The sequence below is a fragment of the Trifolium pratense genome, linkage group LG5, assembly GCF_020283565.1.
Source record: "Trifolium pratense cultivar HEN17-A07 linkage group LG5, ARS_RC_1.1, whole genome shotgun sequence".
NCBI lineage: Eukaryota > Viridiplantae > Streptophyta > Magnoliopsida > Fabales > Fabaceae > Trifolium > Trifolium pratense.
This window is the reverse complement of record NC_060063.1, coordinates 17,913,092-17,936,719: the sequence shown is the minus strand read 5'-3', so window position 1 is coordinate 17,936,719 and position 23,628 is coordinate 17,913,092. Positions and strand designations below refer to the sequence as shown.

Below are 23,628 nucleotides of genomic sequence, written 5' to 3'. Positions count from 1 at the left end.
ACACAACAAGTTCGCCGCCGCACAAGTTCAACGACGTCTCCCTTTTCTGATGGTTTTCATTTTTATTTATTTTTATTGTTAAATTAGGTGATGTAGCAGTATATAAAGCCGTGGATGATGTGAACAGTCCAGATTCATTTGACTGCGTAGAAATAATGAATTCACTGAATCCAAATCCGGTCATGGGCACATGTTAGAAATTTAAAAAAGTAATTATGTTTTAAATATTTTTAACTTCTAAAGAGATAAAATACACCATTTTTAATACAAAATTACTATTTATAGGATACTAATAAGTGTCGGAAGAGCGTGTCATAAGAGCATATGTTATTTTTTCCTATATTTTATTGCAAAGTGTCTTCTACCAAACTTAATTGACGACATTTATGTACTTATGTAGGATTAATATATCAAAATTATCTAACATTGGCTAAAAAAAATAAGGCTTAATTACACACAACAATTTCAAGAAGTTCTCATGTGTTGAAGTTGAAGCCATCAAAAAGAAAATATATAGCAAACTTAAAATGACTAAATTACTAATTTAAAAACCCAAGTTCAACATTTTTAAAATCACTAATATTATTATCTAACATCAAATAAAAATAAACTACTATTATCTAACATTTTAGTCAAAAAAAAATTAAATAAGAATAAACTATTTCTTCTCATCATACCGATAAAGGGCTCGTTTGACCCAACTTTTTTTAAAGCTTATGCAAACAGCTTATGCAATTTTTATATATTATTATAAGTTTGTCAAGGTAGTTTATGATAAAATAGCTTATAAAATTACAAGTTTCACTAGTGTAAACTTATAAAATAGCATAAATTCTAATTTATATTGCATAAGCTGTTTGCATAAGCTCTAAAAAAATTGGGCAAAACGAGCACAAAAGAAGGTGTAATGCAGTAGTTGATAAAATATATTAAGCCGAAACCTTTCGTAAAATTTTCAAGTATACATCAATCTATGGTACTATAGATTTAATGGGCAAACATATTGATTAAAAAAAAAAAGTGGGCGAACATATTTAACAGCCACAGCTGATAAATTGCTACATATCTAGGCTACCTGACAAAAAAAACACTAGAGAATTATCCCAGCTATCTTTCATGACATGTCAAACAATTCCTAAGCAAACTCTACCTGATTTATAGACAAAAATCTGATTAAACTATACATTGTATATATGGTTGAACGCTATTTTTTGGTACAATATATGGATGAACTCTATTTATGATAGAACAGAAGAAAAAAAAAAAATAGAACAGCATATAATAATTATACAACATACTTTTTATTCGCTCAAGAGATAAGAATCAATCACTCTTTAAAATGCCAAGAATCTAACTCTTATCTATGATTGTAAGAATGCACTCTTTTTCAACACTCCTAGCACCTCTTGAACCACTTAAGTTATTTTTTAATTAGGTCAAATGTCATACCTTTTCATCACTTGCACTTGTCTCCATAAACCTTTACAAATGTGCATATATACAATACAATAGGGATTCTTCCATTGAAAGGGTTTCGTTACTCAATGAATACCAAGGGGGTTTCTTTATTAAGGGAACCAAAGTATGCTCTCGAACAGCACACAGTTTAGGAATCTCACTATAGATTATCTCGAATCATGTACACATTGATGCATTAATATTCATGGCTGTAATGAAGAGAATAAGAAGAAGAAAATTCACTCATTTACTAATTCATATCTATTTTCAGCTTGACATTACAATTATGAGACAGCAACCAAGAATTGAATATCAACAGTGACTGCTACAAAACTTCTGCAAAATGACCAATAACGACTACACAATGCTCATAAATGATACATTACCTTGTATATCTACCAAAGGCCTGAAAAAAGGAAGAAAGTAGAATTCAAATTCAGGACTAGAAAGTTAAGGAACACCTTGTGTATGCGAATCTATACACACACAGGAACTTTATAACTCAAATAAGATGCTTTAGAAAAAATTATAAGTTTTTCTTTGCCACCTAGCCTTGTACAAACAACATTGTTTATTATCATTTAACAAGTACAAACCCTTAGTCGGATATATCAGCCAGTTGACCAAATACAAACGAAATTAACATAGTAAGCTGTCCTAACAAACCAGCAAGAAAACATATAGTCGTTTATAAATTTTTTTGTTCATTTTGATGGGTTATCATTCAAGTATTCAAACAATGTTCACCAAATAACTTGATGAAATGAATATTAGTGTCAGACTGTCAGGCATTGTATTGTTATAAGAAAGACTATATTTTCATAGCACTAAATCTGGACTATTTCTTCTGAAAGTGAAACAACTACAAGTCAGACATGGCACTGGCCCGTAATTCAAATTTATACTTATCGAGAAGATAACAAGGATTCATATGCATAAGTCATAAGTAATCAAAATTTAGCAATAATATTACCTCAACTTAGTGTTACACAAAAATGCAGAGTGAAGAAGGTTTAAATCACCCTCACATCCTCTAAAGTAGGTTAGCCTTCCCACAAAACCAATGATGAGTTCTTACTTTACAATACAGTTTACTGAACAGCAGCATTCCCAAATCTTTGCACCAAGAATTCATCGAGCTGACCCCAGTTAGGGGTATCAGATTTATTTAAATCACCCGATGGCAATGACCGTATGCATTGGAGAATATGTTTGATGTCCCGATATAACCTAGCAAGATGGAGGAATTTTTAGAAACAAATTGCATTCTTATTAGTCATAAAATTTTAGGTCCAAATAATATAAATTGGGAAAAGTAAATACCTATTCTGTGCTTGTGAAGTGCTTATATCAAATCTTGAAAATGCTTCTGAAATTTGTGAGTGGAAGATAACCACCACTTGCCTGAAAAACAGAAAGTTCAAGGAGTAAACAGTAGGAATTCATAAGATGCTAGATGATAGCATTACAGAATCAATTTTCTTTATAAGCTGAGACAGAAGCAGAGACGGTAGCAGCCTTAATTACACTTTCCATTTAAATGGAAAAACACGTAAAAATTTACTTCAGAATTCATCATATACAAGAATACAAATTCCGGAAATCGAGCAGCACAATTAATTGATGGCAGAACTAATACCAACCCAAGAGATTATTGGGAGGTCACGTGATAGTTAAATACATCAGTTTGCACTCTGCAATGTAAGATTCATATCCAGCTAACAAACTTCTAAAACCTAATATGCTCTAGTATTTCAGAACAATGTTTCTCTATCAACTAATTACACCTAAAACCTAGCAGCAGCCGGTCACCCTGGAGAAAACAATAAAATACCGACTGTTTAAATAATCATCCCGACATTAGATAATGGGTACCACATTGATAGAGAGCCGAGTATGAGGGATAAAGGAAAAAGGGTTATTATTTAGAGAGTCTGAATTGCTTGGGAGAAAATACTCTCAGCCTGTTATTATTTATAAGCAAGCGAATACAACTAACTTTGATCTAATCCCTTAACTATCGGGATGAATAAACTAACAAACTTAATCTTATAGAGTTGTTTTCTCAACAGAATATATCTTAAATCTATACATATCTTCACAGTAATAGAGAGTATGGTGAGGATATATGGTAAATAGTGTGTTGGGGTGCTTAGTTGGCAAGTTTGTCATGCCTTAGTATTATAAATAGTGTGGTGAGTGAGTGGTAGTGGGTATGGAAGATTTTAGTTGGACCCATTATGGTTAGGAAAAGAAAGAGTGCTCTCTTTCTTTGAGGAGCTTAGCTCCAAGGGTAGATTGGAAATCATTTCCTTCTACACTTTATCTTTCATTTACTATTTTCCATTGTAAGAGCTTTTGCTCCATTTTCAGTCCATAAACACATTATTTCATATACTTGCATTTCTGGGTTCCAACAATGGTCCGACCTGCCGGATAATAGCCCTTTTTCCTTCCCTCATACTCTGGAAATCTTAATATCACATTTTTTAGACAAAATATCATAATAAAGGAAACAAGGAGATTTCTGAGGTTCTTACCTGAAAATTGCCTGAACATCTTCTTCATTCAAGGTTCGAGATAGAACACGCTGGAGGTATCCAACTTCCTAGCATCAAGTTAACAATATAAATAGGTTCCAATTATGAGATTTCTTTGGTGAAAGATTGGGCATGAGAGCAGAGCTAAAAAATTTAATCAATTTCAAAGCACCCATCACATCAAATATATCAGCATCATATCTAGAAGCACACCAAGTTAGATACATGTTCCATATTTGTCATTATAAATTTCTTGAAGTTAACCAAACTCAAATGGTAGAATGATTTCTAAGTAAATCATATACAGCTTAGATTCTATGCGTAATATTAAGGCAAAAAAGAATTATAGTTACAACTTACAGTCCTAACAATTTACATAGACAAATTAAACAGACTCATCACAGATTCCATTTTAATATTTTTCAAACTGATTTAACCATTTGCAGTTAACCAATTGTTTAACATATTTAACCAACCAATATTGGGGTATTGCGATTATCACATAATAATTTAGGCATTTTTAGGAGTTGATCATTTATTTTTAAGTGATAAACAATAATAAGATGGTCTTTCAAAAGTGATTCCTTCGTAACCAACAAAAACTCTGTTAGAACCCAACCTTGTTTACTGGGCCCGGAGGGGCAATTGATCCATAAAGTAAATAATGGGCCCAAGATTGGGATGCAAGAGAAAGAGTGTTGAAGGGAAATTAAGTTGAGCTGGCAGCATTAGTAGAAGGAAGGAAGTGTGAAACCGTTTCTGTTAGAGAAGGGTGGATAAATACAGAGAGTGACTTGTTAGGAAGGTATCTTTGAGAATATTGAAGTTGTAATAGAATGGAGAGCTACTGCTCTCTGTAGGGGCTTGGCCCTGTGGCAGATAGAGATTTTTCTATTCTGTAAATTCCTTATTTCCTCACATAATAGTACAAATCTTTACTTTCTAAATTCATTGTTTTAGTTCTAAAGTTCTGGTTCCTAACAAACTCTAACAGAAAATAGTTTTGATAACAAGGCTCATAAAATAACCAAATATTTTGACAGAGAACCAATTTACAACTCGATGAACATATGAAAGTAGATATTAATAATCAGTAACTAACAAGGAAAAGAGTTGCAAATAAAAATGAAAAGACGGAAACAATAAAATATGGAAAAACTTCAAGAATGAGGATTAACAGAAAAGCATATCATAATAAAGTATGAAATGGTACCAAACAGTGTGTAATTAAAAATTGTAGACATAGAATCCAAGTATAACAATTATCTTTGTGAATCAGCGCAGTTATTTACCTTTGTAAGGGACCGAGCAAATTGACTGGGCTGGGGATCAGCATCCTCAGGTCTATTCCAACTCTCAACAATTTGAGGCAACCCACGCAAATGTACTAATAATCTTTCTCGCATTATCTGAACCAATTTAGTATGTATTTCATCTCTATGGACTTTATAATCCTGAAATGAAAAGATATGAAGGTCACTAAATGTTACAAAAGTAAACATTCTCAAAATATTTTGAAGTTTTCTTGCAAACAAAATGAAACATTTTTTTATAAAATGAGAAAGGCAGTAAATGAAGAAAAAAAATTTTAGGCAAAATCAAAATAAGAAACAATGACATTGGTACTGTTAATTACAGTCATAAATATGATATTCTCTCTGTTTAATATTGTTCATACAGTTTCCTTATATTATTATTTTTCCTTAATTTGAGAGATTCTCTCTTGTATTATGTTTCTGTATATCCCCTTTGTGTAATGCAACTTGATCATTCTAAACATGCAGAACACTTTAAAGCCTTCATAAAATGCGATGAATTTCATAGATGATGATATTAAAGAGCTTGAACATGATGAAACTAAGAGAAAACAAGTTTCTGAGAAAACATTATCTATAGTGGATATAGAAGAGTAAAACATTCCTTGCCGGTCCTTGTTCCTGTTCCCAAACATTTTGTTAAAACCAATATTTTAACAAAGGCGGCAAACTCCAATCTATTGACCTTCAGCTTAAATGCACACAAGTTGTTAAAAACTTATTGTGCAAGACCTTCTCTGTAGAATACAAGTCATCGCATTTATTTGTAAGCTTCACACAGACTTCTCTCTATTTTTTATTTTTCTGTTCACTTTCATTTTCTATCACATTTGGTCATTTTTCATTCCCATTCTCAGCACTTTAGACTTTAAACTCAAATACTCTATTGATTGCCCCCCTTTTAAAATATTTATTTTCTAACCAAAGGAAAAGTAGAAGGATTGGGTAATCGTTGCAAGGGTGATTAAATGGAATTATTGCAAGCGGGATTTAATGGAAAATCTATTTCCACTAAATAAACTACTATATAAAAAATTTCACCTTATACGAGGAATTGTAATTCAAAAAAATTCAGCACCTATAAGTAGGAAAATAAAAGAAACAGTAATATTTCCAGCAAAGAAATTCATTGAAAAATGCAATTAAAACCAAACATCTACATAAGTATACCCTATCAGACGAAGGAAGGGGAAATAGGAATTATGCAAGTACCTGCGCAACTCGATCAATCTCTGAAAGCAATAGCAATTTTCTACTCTCCGGTACTTTCAGAAAAAGAATCTGCCGAATTTCTTACACCAGAAATGAAGAAAAAAAGTTATAATTTAATTAAACCATGTAATAAAAATGCCATAAACTCTTGTGATATCAACACATTCAAAAAAACTTAATATAGGTGTGCGCATTTGTACCGGGAATAATAGCATGTATGAAGCTAATGACTTGACTTGCCAGCGCAAGGTGTTTAGAGGTGATGGACTTCAAACCAGACACCTGAACAAAACTTACAAAATATTAGAAACCAAACGAATCTCTTACGTTAGTTGAAATGAGAGCAGGATAGACGCAAAACTGTCTCGGGTTGAAGGGGAAAAGCACCCGAATATGAGAGGAAGTAGGGACGTAATTCTTGGGTCTGTTCTGTCTTTAAATTAATAGTTGTGGCATTTACTTAGGATACAGTAAGATTAAGTGATGCATTTTATTCAAAAACCAAAAAATTCTGATGTGTGTCGCCGGCGTGTCAGTATGTATTGACGATATATCGGAGCTATCGAGTATGATACGGGACCAAAACTCGTAGACCCATGCATCAGAGGTTGGTTCAAAATCAATTGGTAGTTTGTTGCTGCCTATGACGATTATGTTCTAGTTAGAAGAGGAGTGTTGGGACTTGGGATGATGTAAATAAGTAGTTATAGTTTATAGTATCATGTAAATAGAGTAACAAGGGCATCATTAGTGTTTATATTTATTTTATTAACTTTACTAGTAAATATATATATATATAAATATAGCCCAGTTGTCCAAGACACGTGAATTCTCATTTTTGCCTTCTTTTTCTCTAATCTCGATATTGAAGCATTAGTGAGAGCTTATTGAATCATACAATTGTATTTACAAGCTTATGAGACAATTTTTGCTCTATGGCATTGAATGTTGCGAAGTGAAGGGCAATGTGAGAGAATTTTAATAGTATTGGATATGAAGAATGAGTGTTGAGGTGGATAATGGTCCAATTAAAAGAGATAGAGGAATACTTAAATTCTTGAGTGAGGACCCATTTTGATCCCTCGCAAATTTCTGACGGGGCAATTCAATCCCTTACAAACTAGTCGCCGATTCAACATAACCTAGGGACTAACTTGTCCTAGCATGAAAATGTCAGAGACTAATTTGGGTTTTATTTTTGTTTGAGACTGTATTGTCCCTTCACTTGGACTTTGCTCTAAATATATGCATATGACTTGTATGAATATAGTTTCTATATTTAAAAGGATTCAAAAGATCAAAGAACGATACTAGTAGTACCTGCATTGCACCAGCCCCTAGCACAAGTTGACATGTTCTTGTGTTGAAAAACTTCAAGATTTCTGCCACACGGTGAACAACTTCTGACGATAGTGTTGGCAAAAGGTTGTTCATATCAATATATTCTGACAACATCTTCAGCAATATCAAGCCACTGGAAGCAAACAGAAGAAATTAATGTATTCACAGCTGAAGGCTAAAATAAAGAGTATCAGACAAAATCATAAAATATATGTGAACCCAACTGCAAATTAAGACTCACATGAAGCAGTATATTGTAATAAAAAATAATAATAATAGTAACAATAATATAAAATAATTAAGAATGTCTACACATGGACATGGTAATTCAGAGAGAGAGAGAACAGTGAATAGAAGACAGAATAGAAGCTGCATACAACAGTGGGCAAAACGAATGAACAAAGTTCAGTCCAGATAACTAACCAGTTTACCATGTGATAACCAACACCTTTGTAAAAAAGAGCCTGAGATGCAGACTTCTTATGATCTTTTTCGGTGCTGATACTCTCTAGCGATTTACTATGACCTCTATTTGGTTTCTTAGATTCTTCCGTGAAATCAGTCTGCTCCACATTCTGTTCAGCATTTGACTGTCCAGTGTCTGCCATTGGCCGAGCATCATTGTTTGTCGCCATATCATGGTAACTGATTGAATTATCTTCTTCAACACCATTAAGGTTCCCAGAAGACAGTGAATCCGATGAAAAAAGCATATTGATAATGGATTGAAATTCATCAGGAACATCTATCTCCACCCAAGTTTCCTGGTCAAGCACAGCCTTAATTTTTGACATCTAAATACAAAGCAACAGCTGTTAATAGAGATTAACATTTTTTTTATGACGAAGTATTATATAATATAATGGAAGCACCAAATTTAAACTGACCCGAGAATCATGCTGGAAATCAATAAAAGCCTTGGCCTGTGACTGCAGTGTCCCACGGATGCTGTATCCCAATCTTCCACCAATCTGTTAATTTGAATGTGGGAATTCAATCGGGGAACTAAGGGTCCGTTTGGTGCACAGGATAGAGAGACATGATATGATAACACTATCCTATCATGTTTAAATCTCTTGTTTGGTGCACCAAGAGGAAAGGATAAATATAACCTATTACTAATCCTATCCAACTATTCCTTTGTTATTTTAATCCTTATTTTTTGGTGGGTTAACAACCTGATAGCATAATATTATCAGGCGCGCTTGTATTTTCTATTTGTCAAAGACGCTTGTTCGATTCTCTGTGGCAACTGCTTCTACAATTTTTACCGACATTTTTCCTTTTAATTATCTCTATTCTCCATAAATCCCTAGTCGACATGCTTCCCCCAATCGTTACTCTATTCTATACTTTTCTAATTCCCAGCAATCCCTAATCGATCAACACTGAGGGTGTGTTTGTTTCAAGGTATGAAATTGCATTCCTTGGAATGATATTCCTAGGAATATTATTTTCAGGAATAACATTCCTACTCATGTGTTTGGTTAAAATTTAGATTTCCTGGGAATGTTTTTAAAATTTATATAAAATAAAAAATTGAAAAAATAAAAATGCAAATAAATGTGAGTGATAGTGGGAAGTTATGAGAAGTTATAGGAAGTTGAGTTTTATTCTCATGGGAATGTTATATTCTCACCCTATTAGCATGGGAATAACAAGTGTAGAAGTTATGTGTAATTAACATTCCTGGGATTAAAAAATTCCTGGGAACAAACTTTCCAAACTTGAAACAAACATAGCAATGTTACATTCCAGATCTCATATTCCCAGGAATAACATTACAAACCTTGAAACAAACACACCCTGAACTGTTCCAGTTTTTTTTAATCCCCCAAGCACTGTAATCATTTAAAGAGTCTGCCATGCCTTTATAAAAGGGGGGAAAAAGCTAGAGAATAACAATGAAGACGACGATGGCAGAATCAATGATTGTTGTTATTATTTTACTTGTTTTCTAGTATTCAATTGACTTGTTTCATTATTCATCATAGATTTTCCTATTGTTGTTATTATTTTACTGCCATCATAGATGGAATCAAATTGAAAGTTGGGTGGAATCAAGTTGATTTTGATTCATCGTCGTCACCTGTTGTTACTATTATTATTTTTTATTTTTTTTAATTGCTATGTTAACAAGTGTAATTTTTCTTCTTAAATTATGTAAAATTTGATTATACAATAGGATAATTTTTCTTCAACATGTAAAATATAAAATTATTTTTTTTATAAAAAACTGTATTTGTTTTACAAGAATAATTTTTCCATTTAAATATATATATGTATTTTATCATGTCAATATCAACTGTGCACCAAACATAGGATATGATAAAATATTGATATCCTCTTTTTGATCTTGTGTGCACCAAACACATGACATGATATGTGCTTATCATGTCACTATCATATCCTATCATTATCCATCTTCTTATCCTATCATATCTCTATCCTATCCTGCACACCAAACGGGCCCTAAAAGCACATAATTTGCAATATAAATTTTAAGCCAAAATAAAATATGTACTTTTTCCGTAGCTGTAATGAACTCATGGGTGATGTTGTAAATAGTTAGAAACTCCTGCAGTTTCAACCTAGGATGGAGAACGGCGCGGACCCCCAGAAGCTTTGCCCATCTTCCATGAGCAGCATCACATGCTGCAAAGACAGCTTCTGCGTTTTCTCGCAATACATCAGCTCTGTTTAGGACCAGATTCTTTGAGAACATCAAACAAATAGGGCAGCAACTAAAACATAAAAGTAATTGCAGAAAGCATACTAGATCTAAGTATAATTTATTTTATATAATCCATATACCAATTCTTAATACCCATTATCCACATTTTTTTAAGAGAGAGCACATAAGAGCAATTAGTTACCAGTGATCAGTAAAAAAGAAATATTATACACTACTTAAATCCTAGAAGCATTTGAAACAGAAAAATGACTACTTTAGGGCCGAATAAGATGACAAGATAAAACATTTGAGAGGACCATCACCATACATACTGGTTTAACATCGTTAAGGTGACAGATGTTATTATGTTTGCAAAGATAGTGTTAGGAACAAGAAAATGTACCACAGATAAATTAGATGGTTTTACCACAGCTAAAGTCATGTGGCAAACCACTTAAGTCTTAAGGGAACAGAAAGTAGTGGCGTTTAATAATATTCCAGCTCATTTTTCTTTTAACTTTCCTCTCACAATTTTCTCCCATTTGGTTTTTTTGTAGCGTACTTTTTTAAATGATAGGATAGTTGTATAATGTTTTTAGTATAAAGCCTTTTGTGTACCTTAACCTATCAGATTGAACTTTTGAATTAATTGCCTTATGACATATACATAGTATCCTGATGATTGAAAAGATTCCTACCAATATGGACTCTAGAAAGGAAAAGTCCCCATTCAATATATTACATTTGTCACCAATTCAATAAAGAATCAAACAGTTATACCTATTAAAGGAAAAAAAAATTGTTTGCGCAAAACAATAAGAAAATTTTCTAATTACATCACAATTATTTATCATTTATATTAACTTAAAGCTTGTATTTCTTTACTTCATTAGTAAGTTTAGGTGCTTCTGTGAGAGAAAAATTAGCTCCTACATCATAAATTATGGAATTTTTTCAATCTAGAAAAAAGAATCCAGAAAAACTTTCCAATACAAGTCTATTAGAACAAAGAGCCTAGATTTAACCTGAAATTTTTTGACATGTTTGAGGAGCTTGAAGCATCAATTACTTTTCCCTGAAAAGAGGGACCCTTGGCAACATTTCTTTGCGGTGAATATGGCAAAAACATAGTACCATGAACCTCACTATCTTGGGATATTTCGGCCGCTGCAGCACCATGAGCAATTGCAGCTGCAACTGAATCAGAAGCATAATGACCATCACAGTTGCTCAAAATCCATTCAATGGCTTTTTTCACTTCAGCAGCCCGCACTAAATGTGCCTGCAATCACTAAAAAGAAAAAAATCTTATTACATCACTCTTAAAACAGCTGATAAACTGCAAACCATTGGAAAACTAAATTTCAGTAACATGGATGTAATGCTTGACACACAATACCTATGCTTGTACATAAAATGCAGCCAATGCATAGAGTATTCCTAAGAAGATAAAACATGTCATTTAATTTTAACATAATAAGTTGTCATAAGTCAATTATCCTTTTATTGGGCAATGGCCATTGATAATGAAAGCATAATGCATCCAAGACAAAAATTATACAGTAAAAAGTATACAGCATACAATGCAATCTAATGCTATTAAAACCGATGTAATATATGGAAATGTCTGAGTCCTGGTGATTGCAGAACTCGCTCATAGATGCAAACAATATGTATGTCATGAATAAAACGTTTTGAGGTTTAACACGTTCTAAGTATTATAATAGTTAGGGAAACACCACAAGATTGTCAACAAAAAAAATACAAGAATTTATAAGCAAGAGTTTCAATTCATGTATAAGTGATATTTGTTGGTATAACTCACGATTTCAAATTCTCACAAATATAAAGAAAAAAGCTGAACACTCAAGGAGTTCCATTAACATAATGACCACTTTAGAGATAACATACAAGAAAACAATTGGACTGCAGATTGAAAATATATTGTATTTATATGTATCATGGAAAGGAGAACGCGCCATATATATGCATGAAGCCAACCTAACCAATCCCTAAAGATTAAAGAATAGAATCAACTAAAAAGGACAATTAAGAAAGAATCCCAGAAAATACAATCAGGATATTATCTAAACTCATACTAATATTATTTTAAGATACATATAAGACTCGCCTCCTCCAAAATGGATAACCAGAAATCCTCCAAAATATGAAGAGAAAACAAATACATCACATGATATAAAAGAGTAAAATATGCATCAAAGTAGCCCAATCTCTACATGAAAACCCTGGAACAAGTACAACCCTATCCCAAGATAAGTTGAGGATCAAAGAGTTTCCCTAAAATGATAAAGTGTTTAGCTCCGACAGAAGACCAAAGGACCACAAAGGCCAAATATAATTTGCCAAACAATGTTTGTTTCCCTTTGGCACACCAAAACTTTACCGTGGAACACACATCCAACATCCAAAAGTTATTGAATGATAATTATCACTACTTGCAACTTGTACTGGGTTTATTAGTGGTTCATGTGCTCTGTTTTTTTAGTGTTTTGTTGTTATATACATCTAACAGTCAGTTAGTTTGTTAGGACTGATGGTTGCGGTCAGTTCTGTAATCCGTTTCCTTCACTGTGATCTTCTCATTTATAAACGTGAGCAGTCACCGTTGTGTTGTATCAATTAAGTCAAATTAATTTCAGTTAGAATTTTTCTGCATTTCCCTCTATTCTTTCTCAATTCATGCCAGAACTGTAATAAGCTCCAAATCCAATGTAGGAGGGCACACCAAAACTTCAGCAAGGAACACCTCCAAAATATATGTGCCCAAGTGACAGGACATTTCAAAAGCATGGCAACATTTTAAAATTTTCATTAGTTGCAGAGTCCATGTATTTTGTATCCATGACTATCCATCTCCGCAATACCGGCAAGAAATAATTAATGCACATCCTCTATTTTATTAAGACTAAATAAATTTCAAACTAACAAAATTATAGTCTAGATGGACACAACAAAGGTCAAGTACAAATTACCTGTACTATCATGAAAATAGCACTCAAAAGATGGACAAAGCAATCAGACGAGAGACTCCTTAACTTGCTAGCAAGTGAAGCACCACCACCTGAGTCACGATTTAACATTAGAAACTTGAACCATTATTCAATGACGCTGCCATTATTTGATGACACTACACTTGTGTAATATTTGGACACTAACATCATTCGCTAACATTTTATCAGATAATGGTAATTCAAAATTCATCATAGGATATTTTTGAATCTTCCTTAATTGTAATTGAAGCAATAATAAAATATTTTTTAATCTTCGTAGGATTGAAATTTACTATCATACTCATCAAAATGCACATTAATGTAAAATTATTCATTATGTCATTGAGATATGCCAAAAATAACGCCATATGCATTATTGAAATATATGAAAATAAGAACCATCTGATTACAAACTTATTTACATTTTATGAGATGTGAATTAAATAATCTAACAAATTGTTATTATTCAATGGTTGGACCAACACAAAAATTATGTTTTCGAGTTTTTAATGTTGTAACACTGCATATATTAAACCGATAAGACTTAAACCCTTCCCATATATATATATATATATATATATATATATATATATATATATATATATATATATATATATATATACATACATAAGAATTAATTTCTCATTGCCAAACATCAACAGTTATGATAAAGAAAATCTCACCATCTGCCTCTACAGCTCTGTCTCCAGAAAAGAACTCTGATTCTGAACCTCGGGAAGCAAGAACTGGAAGCAACTCGGCAACAGCAGTTTTAATAGCACTCTTCATATCAGCAGTCAGTGTGTCTCGATAGATCCTCAGAATAGAGGGAAGTTTAGCCTGAAAATAAGAAAATCATTAATTAAGCCACATCAAGCTAAACCCAAGAAAACCTATTTTCCAGTTCTCTGGGCAAAATGGTACAGTATTATTTAACAAGTATGATCCCCTGCAAAGATAAAACTCATCCAACAAAGGACCATAGACATGCATTTCAAGAAGCCGGAAGAACAAGGAGTAAATTTAAAATAAATAAATCCCCTTCTTAATCTGTTTTTATAAAATCTATGATAGTTGAAAAGAAAAAAAAATTCTATGCTAGACTGAAATTTTAGCAATAGTAAGGATATCTCGTAGGCCTCTCCCCACAAATCATGTGAAATCATAAGATCCTACACTACAAACGCTAAGGGGGGAGGGAAACTTGGAATAATAGACAAGTTTCAACTTACATCGTCATGGACAAAAATGTTTTGATTCCAAGTCAACAAATTCCCTCCCAGAAAGAGTCGCATCAATGAATGCCCGTCATATGTGCAATTATTATTTTTGAAATAATGCATGTTAAGGCTAGTTGTCCTATTCATATATCCGTTACTCCACCTAGATGGATAAAACTTGGGTGGTGTTGTTGTATTCTATACATAGTTTACTACTTTGTACATAGTGAATAAGCTGAAAATATAGATGGCATGAGGAAACCACAATCAAACCCCGCCTAATAAGCATACTTTATTATTTTTCCAATTCCACATAAAATAACCCATGGCCAAGACTTCCTCTGCCACTCCAAGGTTTTCAGATTTCATGCATCACATAGAACTAATAGAATGAAACACGAGGAATTTCAAGAGAATCACATTGACAGCATCAAAATGGAACTTTCACGGTGCTATTTCTTTGTGTACAGTTCATCAACCATTTTTACGGTACAGGATCTCAGACGATTTTTTTCTGTTTCTCTTTTCTTATTCTCATTTATCTGTTACCAAATGCCAAGCGTTTACAAATCACTATCAAGGATAAAGGAACAGAATATCCTCAAAAGTAGAAAAGGCATAGCTAGTTGCATGGATCTTGGTAAATATTTTTCATAAATTAAAGCCAATACTCAAACTTCCACGACATGATATAGAAATTGAACAAACATAAGCAATAAATATTTGCAGAGTAAATGCAATTAATACTTACAGTTCTAAGCAAGCCAATTACTGTAGGGAGAAGACTATCTTTGAAATTAGTTGTTTCTTCTTCTTCTTCCAACTTTACCTGGTTATGATCAGGTAGGGGTTAGATCAAAAATTGCATCCTCAACTTCAAAAGATCACAATTGACTTGATATTTATTAAGAATTGAGAGAGAACTGTTGAATCTTCAATTCAGTTTTCATTGATTCTGAAATTGGCTGTTACAATTCAATTACAGACTGCCATTTATAGTAGGCTAGTCATGACCTGATATAGCAGATTAATTCCTAGTAGCCTAATACACAAGTTAGCCTAAGCTTAGTGTTGTAGGAACTATACTGTATCTCTAATAATATTATCAAAACACAAATGCACACAGAAGCTAATAACAAAGAACACAATTCATGCAAGCATAACATTGTGAGATCTTGAGCTTCTCAAACATTGGATCAAATGTCAGAGTACGGAATGGAATTATTTATCATTGTGCTTAAGGCATCAAAAATCAACAAGGTTAATGAGATCCCCCTAGGATGAATCGTTCCGGAGAACCCGGGTTCGATTCCTGATGGGAACAATTTTTGTTCAAGTTTTGCTTACCTCGCGGCCGAACTCTGGATTACCTGGGCCCCCTTCCTCTGGGAACCAGACGGTTCATACCCACAAAAAAATCCAACTACTCAACTACGTTCCAACACAAAGGGAAGAGTTTAGACTGTGGATTGTTCATACTAATCACAAGTCAATCCATGACAAACCCATTTGGAAGTGAAACTCTAAACTCGGGTTTTTAGAACTTCATTTAAAACCCGCTACTGCACAGAGCAAGGTGCTGCGGGTCTGAAAAGCTCACTAGTCTACTAGTTTTCAGTTTCATATTTAACATTTTATTCTTTCAGTTTTACCATTAAATCTGAATCTCTATTCAACAAGGTTGTGGTTTCTATTTCATCTATTATGGAGCTGGCATGTGTTATGAACCTTCATGTGGGATCGAGTCACAAGTCTAGAGGCAGTAGAATCTTTCTTCTGATCTTATAGTAAAAGCAAGAAGCAGGCTCGTCCTTGATCGTGCCCCCTCCTGCAAGTTTCTCAATAATAATAATTTGATAATTTTACATGCCTATTTTTACCATAACCCTCTGATTCATATGAAAAATGGGCTATGGTAATCCAGTGTTTGACTGGGAGGTAAGTGAAGCTTGACAAAGAATTGTCCAGCTAGGGATCAAACTTGGGTAATCTCAATCAATTCAACCTTAATTGACGTTCATTAACTACTTGGTTAATTGATATACCTTTTAAATAAGCTACAGCAGCAGAAAGAGTCCTAATTGAATTTGGATAAAAACTAATACAGGCTAAAGGTTAGAGTCAATCCTAACAATGCTAAAAATTCAAAATTTTGTTATCCTAATCTTATCAAGATAAGGAAGCTGAATAACTCTAAAATAAAATAGATAAATTAGTTCTAATCAGCAAATCCTAATTAGCATAAATATAAAAGATAAAATAATCCTCATCAATAATTCAAAAATGTAAGTGGATAATGTCTTCTTTCTATATAATAGTGCTATGTCCCATATCAGAATGTTGAGTTATTATTGTGCTAAGGGAAAACTACATCCACCACCATTAAGGTATCACTAAATGACAATCACCCCCCCCCCCTCTCTAGTAGTAAAATGAATACAAACCTCCCTTATTTGTTTCTCTATTGGTCAGACAGACCCCTCCCAATTTCACCCATTCATACTCCGTTAAGAATCAACGGTTAATGTTTATCGATACACGGAACTAACATTAGAAACCCATAGATTTCATGGAACATGTTGATCTTTTATTTATGCTCTGTTTCATTAACTTCTATCCCTCCATAATCCACCATGCTCCGCCTACAGTGTTCGTTGTTTTTGCATTAAATGACTATTATCCTTCTCATATTTCTATCGCAAGATCCATCAATTGCAATTTGCAACCACCGATTTTGACTTGAAGAAACTACAGCAAAAATGACCCTTTCCAGCAAAAAAAGAACGATTTCGACCTTTTCAGTAAACCACAAAATACATTCATGAATATATCTTTGTTCCCTCAAATCTAACAGAAAATTGAGATTCAATCAAAACAAACAGTACCAAAACCCAAAATTAGAAGAAAATAAATTAAGAAATATGTTAATTATTCTCTCAAATCAGATGCCGTTAGTTTTTTTTTTTACAGGAGTATATTGGAGGAGTATATTGTCAGCTCTATTTCAGTTTGAAAATTGAATTACAAGTAGAAACAAAAAATGATTGGGCGATGTATGGGAGAGAAAGTGTTAGAAGATGAAAAATAAAGGATGAGTGAGCATTCTCTCTCTCTATGTGACGATGGTAAACACCATTAGTCTAGAAGGGAGGTGAGTGATTTATTAAAACTAGAGGGGGTCTATGTGTCGCATAGCAAAACCTTGAGGGAGGTAACTGTATTTTCCCCTTGTGCTAATGGTATTATATTATGAATGAACTGTTGGAAAATCTTCCTTTTATTGTGGCCAGGCCACATTGTCAGCCTTCATTGCTGAAACATTTAGTTATAGAAGTGTCTTTTTGCTTGAATTCATTAGTTAGAATCTGACTCACTCCCTCTTTTCAGGGTTCTCCTAAATTGGTTAATTTCTTTGTGTTTAAGGATAGTTGACCACCTCTGGTTTACTAGCATATGCTTGAAAGCTCATGAATCTTATTTTAATGTGTATCATGTAATACTTGTCTAATGTTTAATATAATGATTCCAGAGTTACAGGCTACTGTTATTCTCATTTCAAAGACTGTGTACACACTACAGTAAGCAGCATCCTTTCTCGAGTTTTTCCTAATTCTAAGTTATGCATTTGAATCTTTATGCTACTCTGATTTATTATGAATTTGAAACTTGAAATGTTGAACTATTGGTGTGTTAATGTATATAGGGAGTGACTCCTGTGAGAACCCTTACTTAATATGAGAAATGAGATCACTCAATTACATCCTTTAGATTTTAATTAAAGGCTTAGATTAAGGTTTCAATGAAAAATTAGTCTCAAAGTTTCCATGAAAAATCTATCATGTTCTATTTCTGACCACACCCAAATTATGTTATGCTTTCATCTTCCCCTTTTCAACCCCAAACCGGTTGTTTTAATCAGCCCCATCGCCGTCAGAATAGTTGATGTTTTAGTGGGTTTTAGATTGAAATCTTGATGTTTACATTATGCTCCAGAAATTGCTCTCCTGACACTTTGATTACTTTTTTAGGTCAAATGACAATTTTGATTACTAGTATAACTGGAACGGTGGAGTTCATAAATCGTTAATCAAATCCCTTTCTATTTTGTATAAATGGTGGAGTTCATAAACCCCTTTTATTCTGTGCGATTAGCGATGGAGGTGTAAAACACAAGCAAATTTGATTTCCTTACAAGTTTTATTTTCTTTTCACAAGGGGAGGGCTGTGGTTCGACGAAAACAAAAAACATTTGGAGTTGGAATGGAGAAGATGAAATCAAATAATTAATTGGGTGGAGGTGAGAACACATTATAGTTTTCAATCCAAGCCGTTAAATATGAGTTTAAAATATGCCAACTACAGTTTACATGAAAAAACCGCTATGACACTACCCGCTCTAAAACAAAATGGTAAAGATTTGAAAGATTTCCGGCACAGATTCATATCATATCATATAAAATAAAAGAAACAAAAAAAAAATCAGGTGTTAAAGATAAAAGTAATTGAAGATACAATCTTACTTCATCTTTGCCATTCATGGGAATGGAAGCTCTTGCTTTAGCTTTAGATAAAATTATCGCATCTGATTCTGCAGCATCGTGTAAAGATGCTCGAATAAACTCTGCTGAAAGAATGCTACAAAAATAATACAATACATTACTAAAAACATTCAATATATAAGACAACTTCAGTTTTTTCTTCAAAAATCTACAATACTTTTTTACCGTTATATCAGATTTTAAAGTTACAAGCATTATACAAAGAAAACATGTTTTAGATAAGCATAAGTTTAAAACATTATAAAATAAAGCAATACGGATGAATATAGTTTGAATCAAAGAAACAATTGACCTTTAGGTTGGAGTCAGATTCACAGAACCGTAATAAAAAAATATGAATTTAGCTTGTTAAGATCAACCCTTAAACAAAGTTAAATGCCACGAGCAAAAAAAGACACTCCTGAATTTTCACACTTGAAGATTTGGATTACTTGTTTCCAAGTCACAACAAATCACAATATCAACCATCTTTTTATCCAAATTAAAAATAAAGAACTAATTCATTTGTTGATGATTCCTCGTTTCCAGGTCACAATATATAGCATCTCATTAGCTGATTCGTTTCTCTAGTATCCTGTATCTCTCTTTTCTTTCTTACCAATCCAAATTATGTGTTTTACTTGGATAAACCAACCCGAATAATCTGCAGCAGACTGAAGCAGAGTCATGCTATAAAAATGTGTTGTATCATCGGGCACCTATCTATATTCTTATAAACCTATATATTCAAAACATTGGCAACAATATATGTACAAATTCAACAGTAAGGAAGTACTACATTATAAATTAAAATTCACTACAGTTGCATATTACTCCTTCCACCCCTAATCTGTGGTCCTTTAAGGATTTTGCACACATATTAAGAAATAATAAAGTTAGATAAGTTTAGACTCTTTTACCCTTAATTCATTTAATGCATGCATTTGATGTTTGTAAGGGTACAAAAGGAAAAACATCATTAACTATATCTTGGTTTCCAAAAAGAACCAAAGTTTTGTGGATTTATCTTTCTCCAGGGTCTTAATTTTTCACTTATGTTTCTTTTAGGATGATATATTGATATATTGATATTCAATGGTTGCATTCCTCTACTACTCTTTTTGTCAAAACAATTTCTTTTTCTACCCATTCTACAAAAGATTTCACAGATAGCCCAAGTGCAGCGCATGAATGAATCATTGTTTCAACCCTTCCAGGCCATTAAAAGGCAAACACAGAGATAGTATAATTCAACCCTATTCCCTCCCATTTATTACTGATCAAAAATCAAGAAACGCAGAGAAAGCACTGTCAAATGAATTTTTAGATGCAGGTTAACGGAATACACAATCTAAGAGCAAATAAACAGTAGCATATAGATCAGGACAGAACTAAATTGTACCTGTTTATGGATTCTATAAATCCCGTTACATGATCTCTAAGATGACGAAAGCAATGCAAGCCAGTAAGCTCATCTCCATCCTACCAAAGGTACAGGAAACAAATAAGACTAAAATTAGCATAAAAAAAATTTCACTAGTAACTACATTGTACTTGGGATTTTTTCAACTCGAATAAAATTTAGAACTCTAGTCTGTTGAGTTGTCTATCATATTCTATTAAGTTGGCTCCGCTAAAATAAAACCATAACAAGTTTGGACTTGGGACCCTTTCCTAGTCATGATAGGTCAAACACATATAGTGCTCATTAAAAGAAAAAGAACAGAACTAAGGCTACGACCATGAATAAAGGAAGTAGTTAAGAATAAAATTCATACGATTTCATATAATAATAATTAAAGTATACCAGTAAATGTTGCAAATCATCAGTTACGTCCAGTGCTCCAGCACAATCTGCAGATGTAACAAGCTGTATCACAGCAAAATATATCAACTTAAAATGGATTTCCAGTTGCCGAACAATAACAACAATTCATAAAAAAAACTAAAATAATAAAGGAAACATGGCAAAAACCAAACAAAATGACAATACATATCAACAAAATGTGACGATTAATCCGGTGACAGACATACTAATTTTCAATGAAACCCATCCAGTGACAGACATACTAATTTTCGAGGAAACCCATCGCATAAATTGATTAATTAACAATCTCACATAACTACTACAAAGGCACAAAGTAGTTTCCCCACAAATCTCCATAATACATTAATCCTATTCACTATAGTTTCCACATTTCCAGCACAAATGCCTACAAGGAGTCGGAATTTGAAACTCGGAATAATTCACAAGCTAACAAATCTAAAAAGCCACATAAGTTAACTGCAATCAGCTTTCCATAATTCTCCATAACCATACTAAGTAGAGTTTCTAACATTCACGGCACCAAATCTTAAAACACTCATCTCTAAAATGAATGAATCGCACCAAAAACATTCAAATCCAAAATTGAACTAAGCTCCACTCACACACTAACATTGAATCTTGAGACAGAATAAGAAAACGAACCAATTTGAGAGCAGAGAGTGCTTGATTGACGTATAAAATAAGTCTGAGTTTCTGCTGAAGCGCCAACAGATTCGTCCTGGTGCCATTGAGCTGCTGAATCTGCCTAGCAGACTCAACCAAATCGGAATCAATAAGCCGAACGGTATCCTTCAATTGACGAATCCTCGCACATCCTTCAACGATCTTACCATTAAGATCCTGTAACTGTCCCTGCGCTTCGAAAAACGACGAAGACCTTAGCGAGATCTCCTTAACAAGATGAAGCTCAACCACATCAAGATACTGCGAAAGCTTCTCCTGCAACACAGCGTTCTCATTGAACGTAGAAAAAGGACACGCAGCACGAAACGTAGCACCTTCTTCCAATCGAAAATCCTCTTTAAAGTAAAGCGACGGAACCTCACGTAAACAAGCTACAAGCGCTTGACCGGCACCGGAGCCATCGACGTCGTTACCGGAGATCTCTTTGGTAGCGTGTTTACGGATGTCATCGAATCGGTGAAAAGGATCGGAGACGGTTGTTAGGTAAGAGATGAAATCGGATCGGGTGACTTCGGAGGTGGCTTTGATTGAAGAAGAGATTGGGGAAAATTCGGGAGGGTAGACGGTGGTTGAAGAGAGAGGGTTGTTGAGAATGGAAGAGAGGCTTTGAATTGAATCTTTGGAGAAAGATGGAGAAGAAGATGAGGAAGGTGATGAAGTTGTACGGTTGAGATGTGTTGCAGTGGAAAGGGTTGATGATGATGATGATCTTCCCCACGTTTGTTGGGAAGGTGGGGAATCCATTTGTGGATTATTATTATTATTATTATTATTGAATGGGAGAGAAAGGGATTAGTGAGGGAACATTGGTTTTTATAGTGAGAGGGAGATCGGAGAGTGGTGATTGATTGATTGTAGAGAGAATAGTTTGGATTGAGTTGAGTTTGGTTGGATTAGTGATGCATGTGAGGGTGAGGAATGGGAAAGGTTGGGATCTGGACTGGAGGAGGAGGAAAAAGAGAGCGAGAGTTGAGGTTTGTTAGTTTTGCAGTGAAGAAATGAAATGATGGAAATGGAGACTGGAAGGAAGAGGATCTTTGGTATGGGAAAAATCCGGTGTTTTGAACCGGGTTGGGATTGGGACTCACTTTAAACCGGTATCGAATGTGCCAAATAAATATGATTTTTTTTTTTAAATATTAATATGAATTTAATTAATCTGTTTTGTTAGTGCATAATTATTTATATTATTTTATATTAACATAGAAATATGAATAAAAAAATAATATTAACATAGAAATTAAGTTCCCCGTGAGCTTAGCTCAGTTGGTAGGGACATCGCATTATATGTGTAAGAGTCTAGGTTCGAATCCGGGACACTCCACTTATTCACCTTTAAGGTGGATTTTCTAGCCACTAAACTACTTGAATTTTTTTTCACTTTAATGCACTTTTGATCCCTATTTTGAAAAAATTGAACTTTTAATCTCTACTTTAAAAGTCAATTTTTTGATCCCTTGTTTTTGTTTTTTTCTAAATTTTAGTCCCCTAATTCAATTTGGTCAAATATTTGTTGATGTGTCAAGCTCATTAATGACGTGGCAGTGTCAATATGAACAAATCATATTTAATGTCATTAATTTTTGTCTTTAAATCGTATTTGTTGATTTGTATCGATTGTTTTTTTAACCATGGTCATTGATTTACATCTAATGTTACTATTCACTAGGGGTAAATTTATGCGTTGCACGGGTTCGATTAAAATACATAATTAAAATATTTTTATGAATTAAAAATAATAATTGTGATAAGTATAATCACACATTCGATTAAAATACATTGTTAAATACTTTTTACGATATGGTT

General features: G+C 33.4%; 1 protein-coding gene across 2 annotated transcripts; it reads right to left on the bottom strand.

Moving 5' to 3' along the window:
• Nucleotides 1-1,537: 1,537 nt before the first annotated feature.
• LOC123883662 (vacuolar protein sorting-associated protein 54, chloroplastic-like) lies at nucleotides 1,538-22,908 on the bottom strand. Of its 2 annotated transcripts, XM_045932561.1 has the most exons (19): nucleotides 21,781-22,908; nucleotides 21,118-21,180; nucleotides 20,713-20,792; nucleotides 19,293-19,407; nucleotides 15,524-15,601; nucleotides 14,236-14,392; nucleotides 13,535-13,623; nucleotides 11,567-11,823; nucleotides 10,392-10,563; nucleotides 8,755-8,838; nucleotides 8,291-8,661; nucleotides 7,847-8,000; nucleotides 6,727-6,808; nucleotides 6,527-6,606; nucleotides 5,291-5,452; nucleotides 3,999-4,066; nucleotides 2,782-2,862; nucleotides 2,432-2,688; nucleotides 1,538-1,864 (listed from the first exon to the last, which is right to left on the bottom strand). In XM_045932561.1, exons 1-18 carry the CDS (start codon nucleotides 22,564-22,566, stop codon nucleotides 2,550-2,552), a joined length of 3,018 nt encoding a protein of 1,005 aa, XP_045788517.1. In that variant the 5' UTR covers nucleotides 22,567-22,908; the 3' UTR covers nucleotides 1,538-1,864; nucleotides 2,432-2,549. The 2 variants fall into 2 exon arrangements, with proteins under 2 accessions (XP_045788517.1, XP_045788518.1); XM_045932562.1 differs by lacking the exons at nucleotides 1,538-1,864; nucleotides 2,432-2,688; nucleotides 2,782-2,862; nucleotides 3,999-4,066 and having other exon boundaries at nucleotides 5,317-5,452; nucleotides 6,527-6,595; nucleotides 21,781-22,893.
• Between the last annotated feature and the right edge of the window lie 720 nt (nucleotides 22,909-23,628).

Coding starts and splice junctions, on each gene's coding strand:
- LOC123883662 (XM_045932561.1), bottom strand. CDS start 22,566: ATGGATTCCCCACCTTCCCAACAAACGTGGGGAAGATCATCATCATCA. Junction 8,839..10,391: donor TCATTACAGCTACGGAAAAA/GTACATATTTTA, acceptor TCAAATTAACAG/ATTGGTGGAAGATTGGGATA. Junction 2,689..2,781: donor ACTTCACAAGCACAGAATAG/GTATTTACTTTT, acceptor CCATCTTGCTAG/GTTATATCGGGACATCAAAC.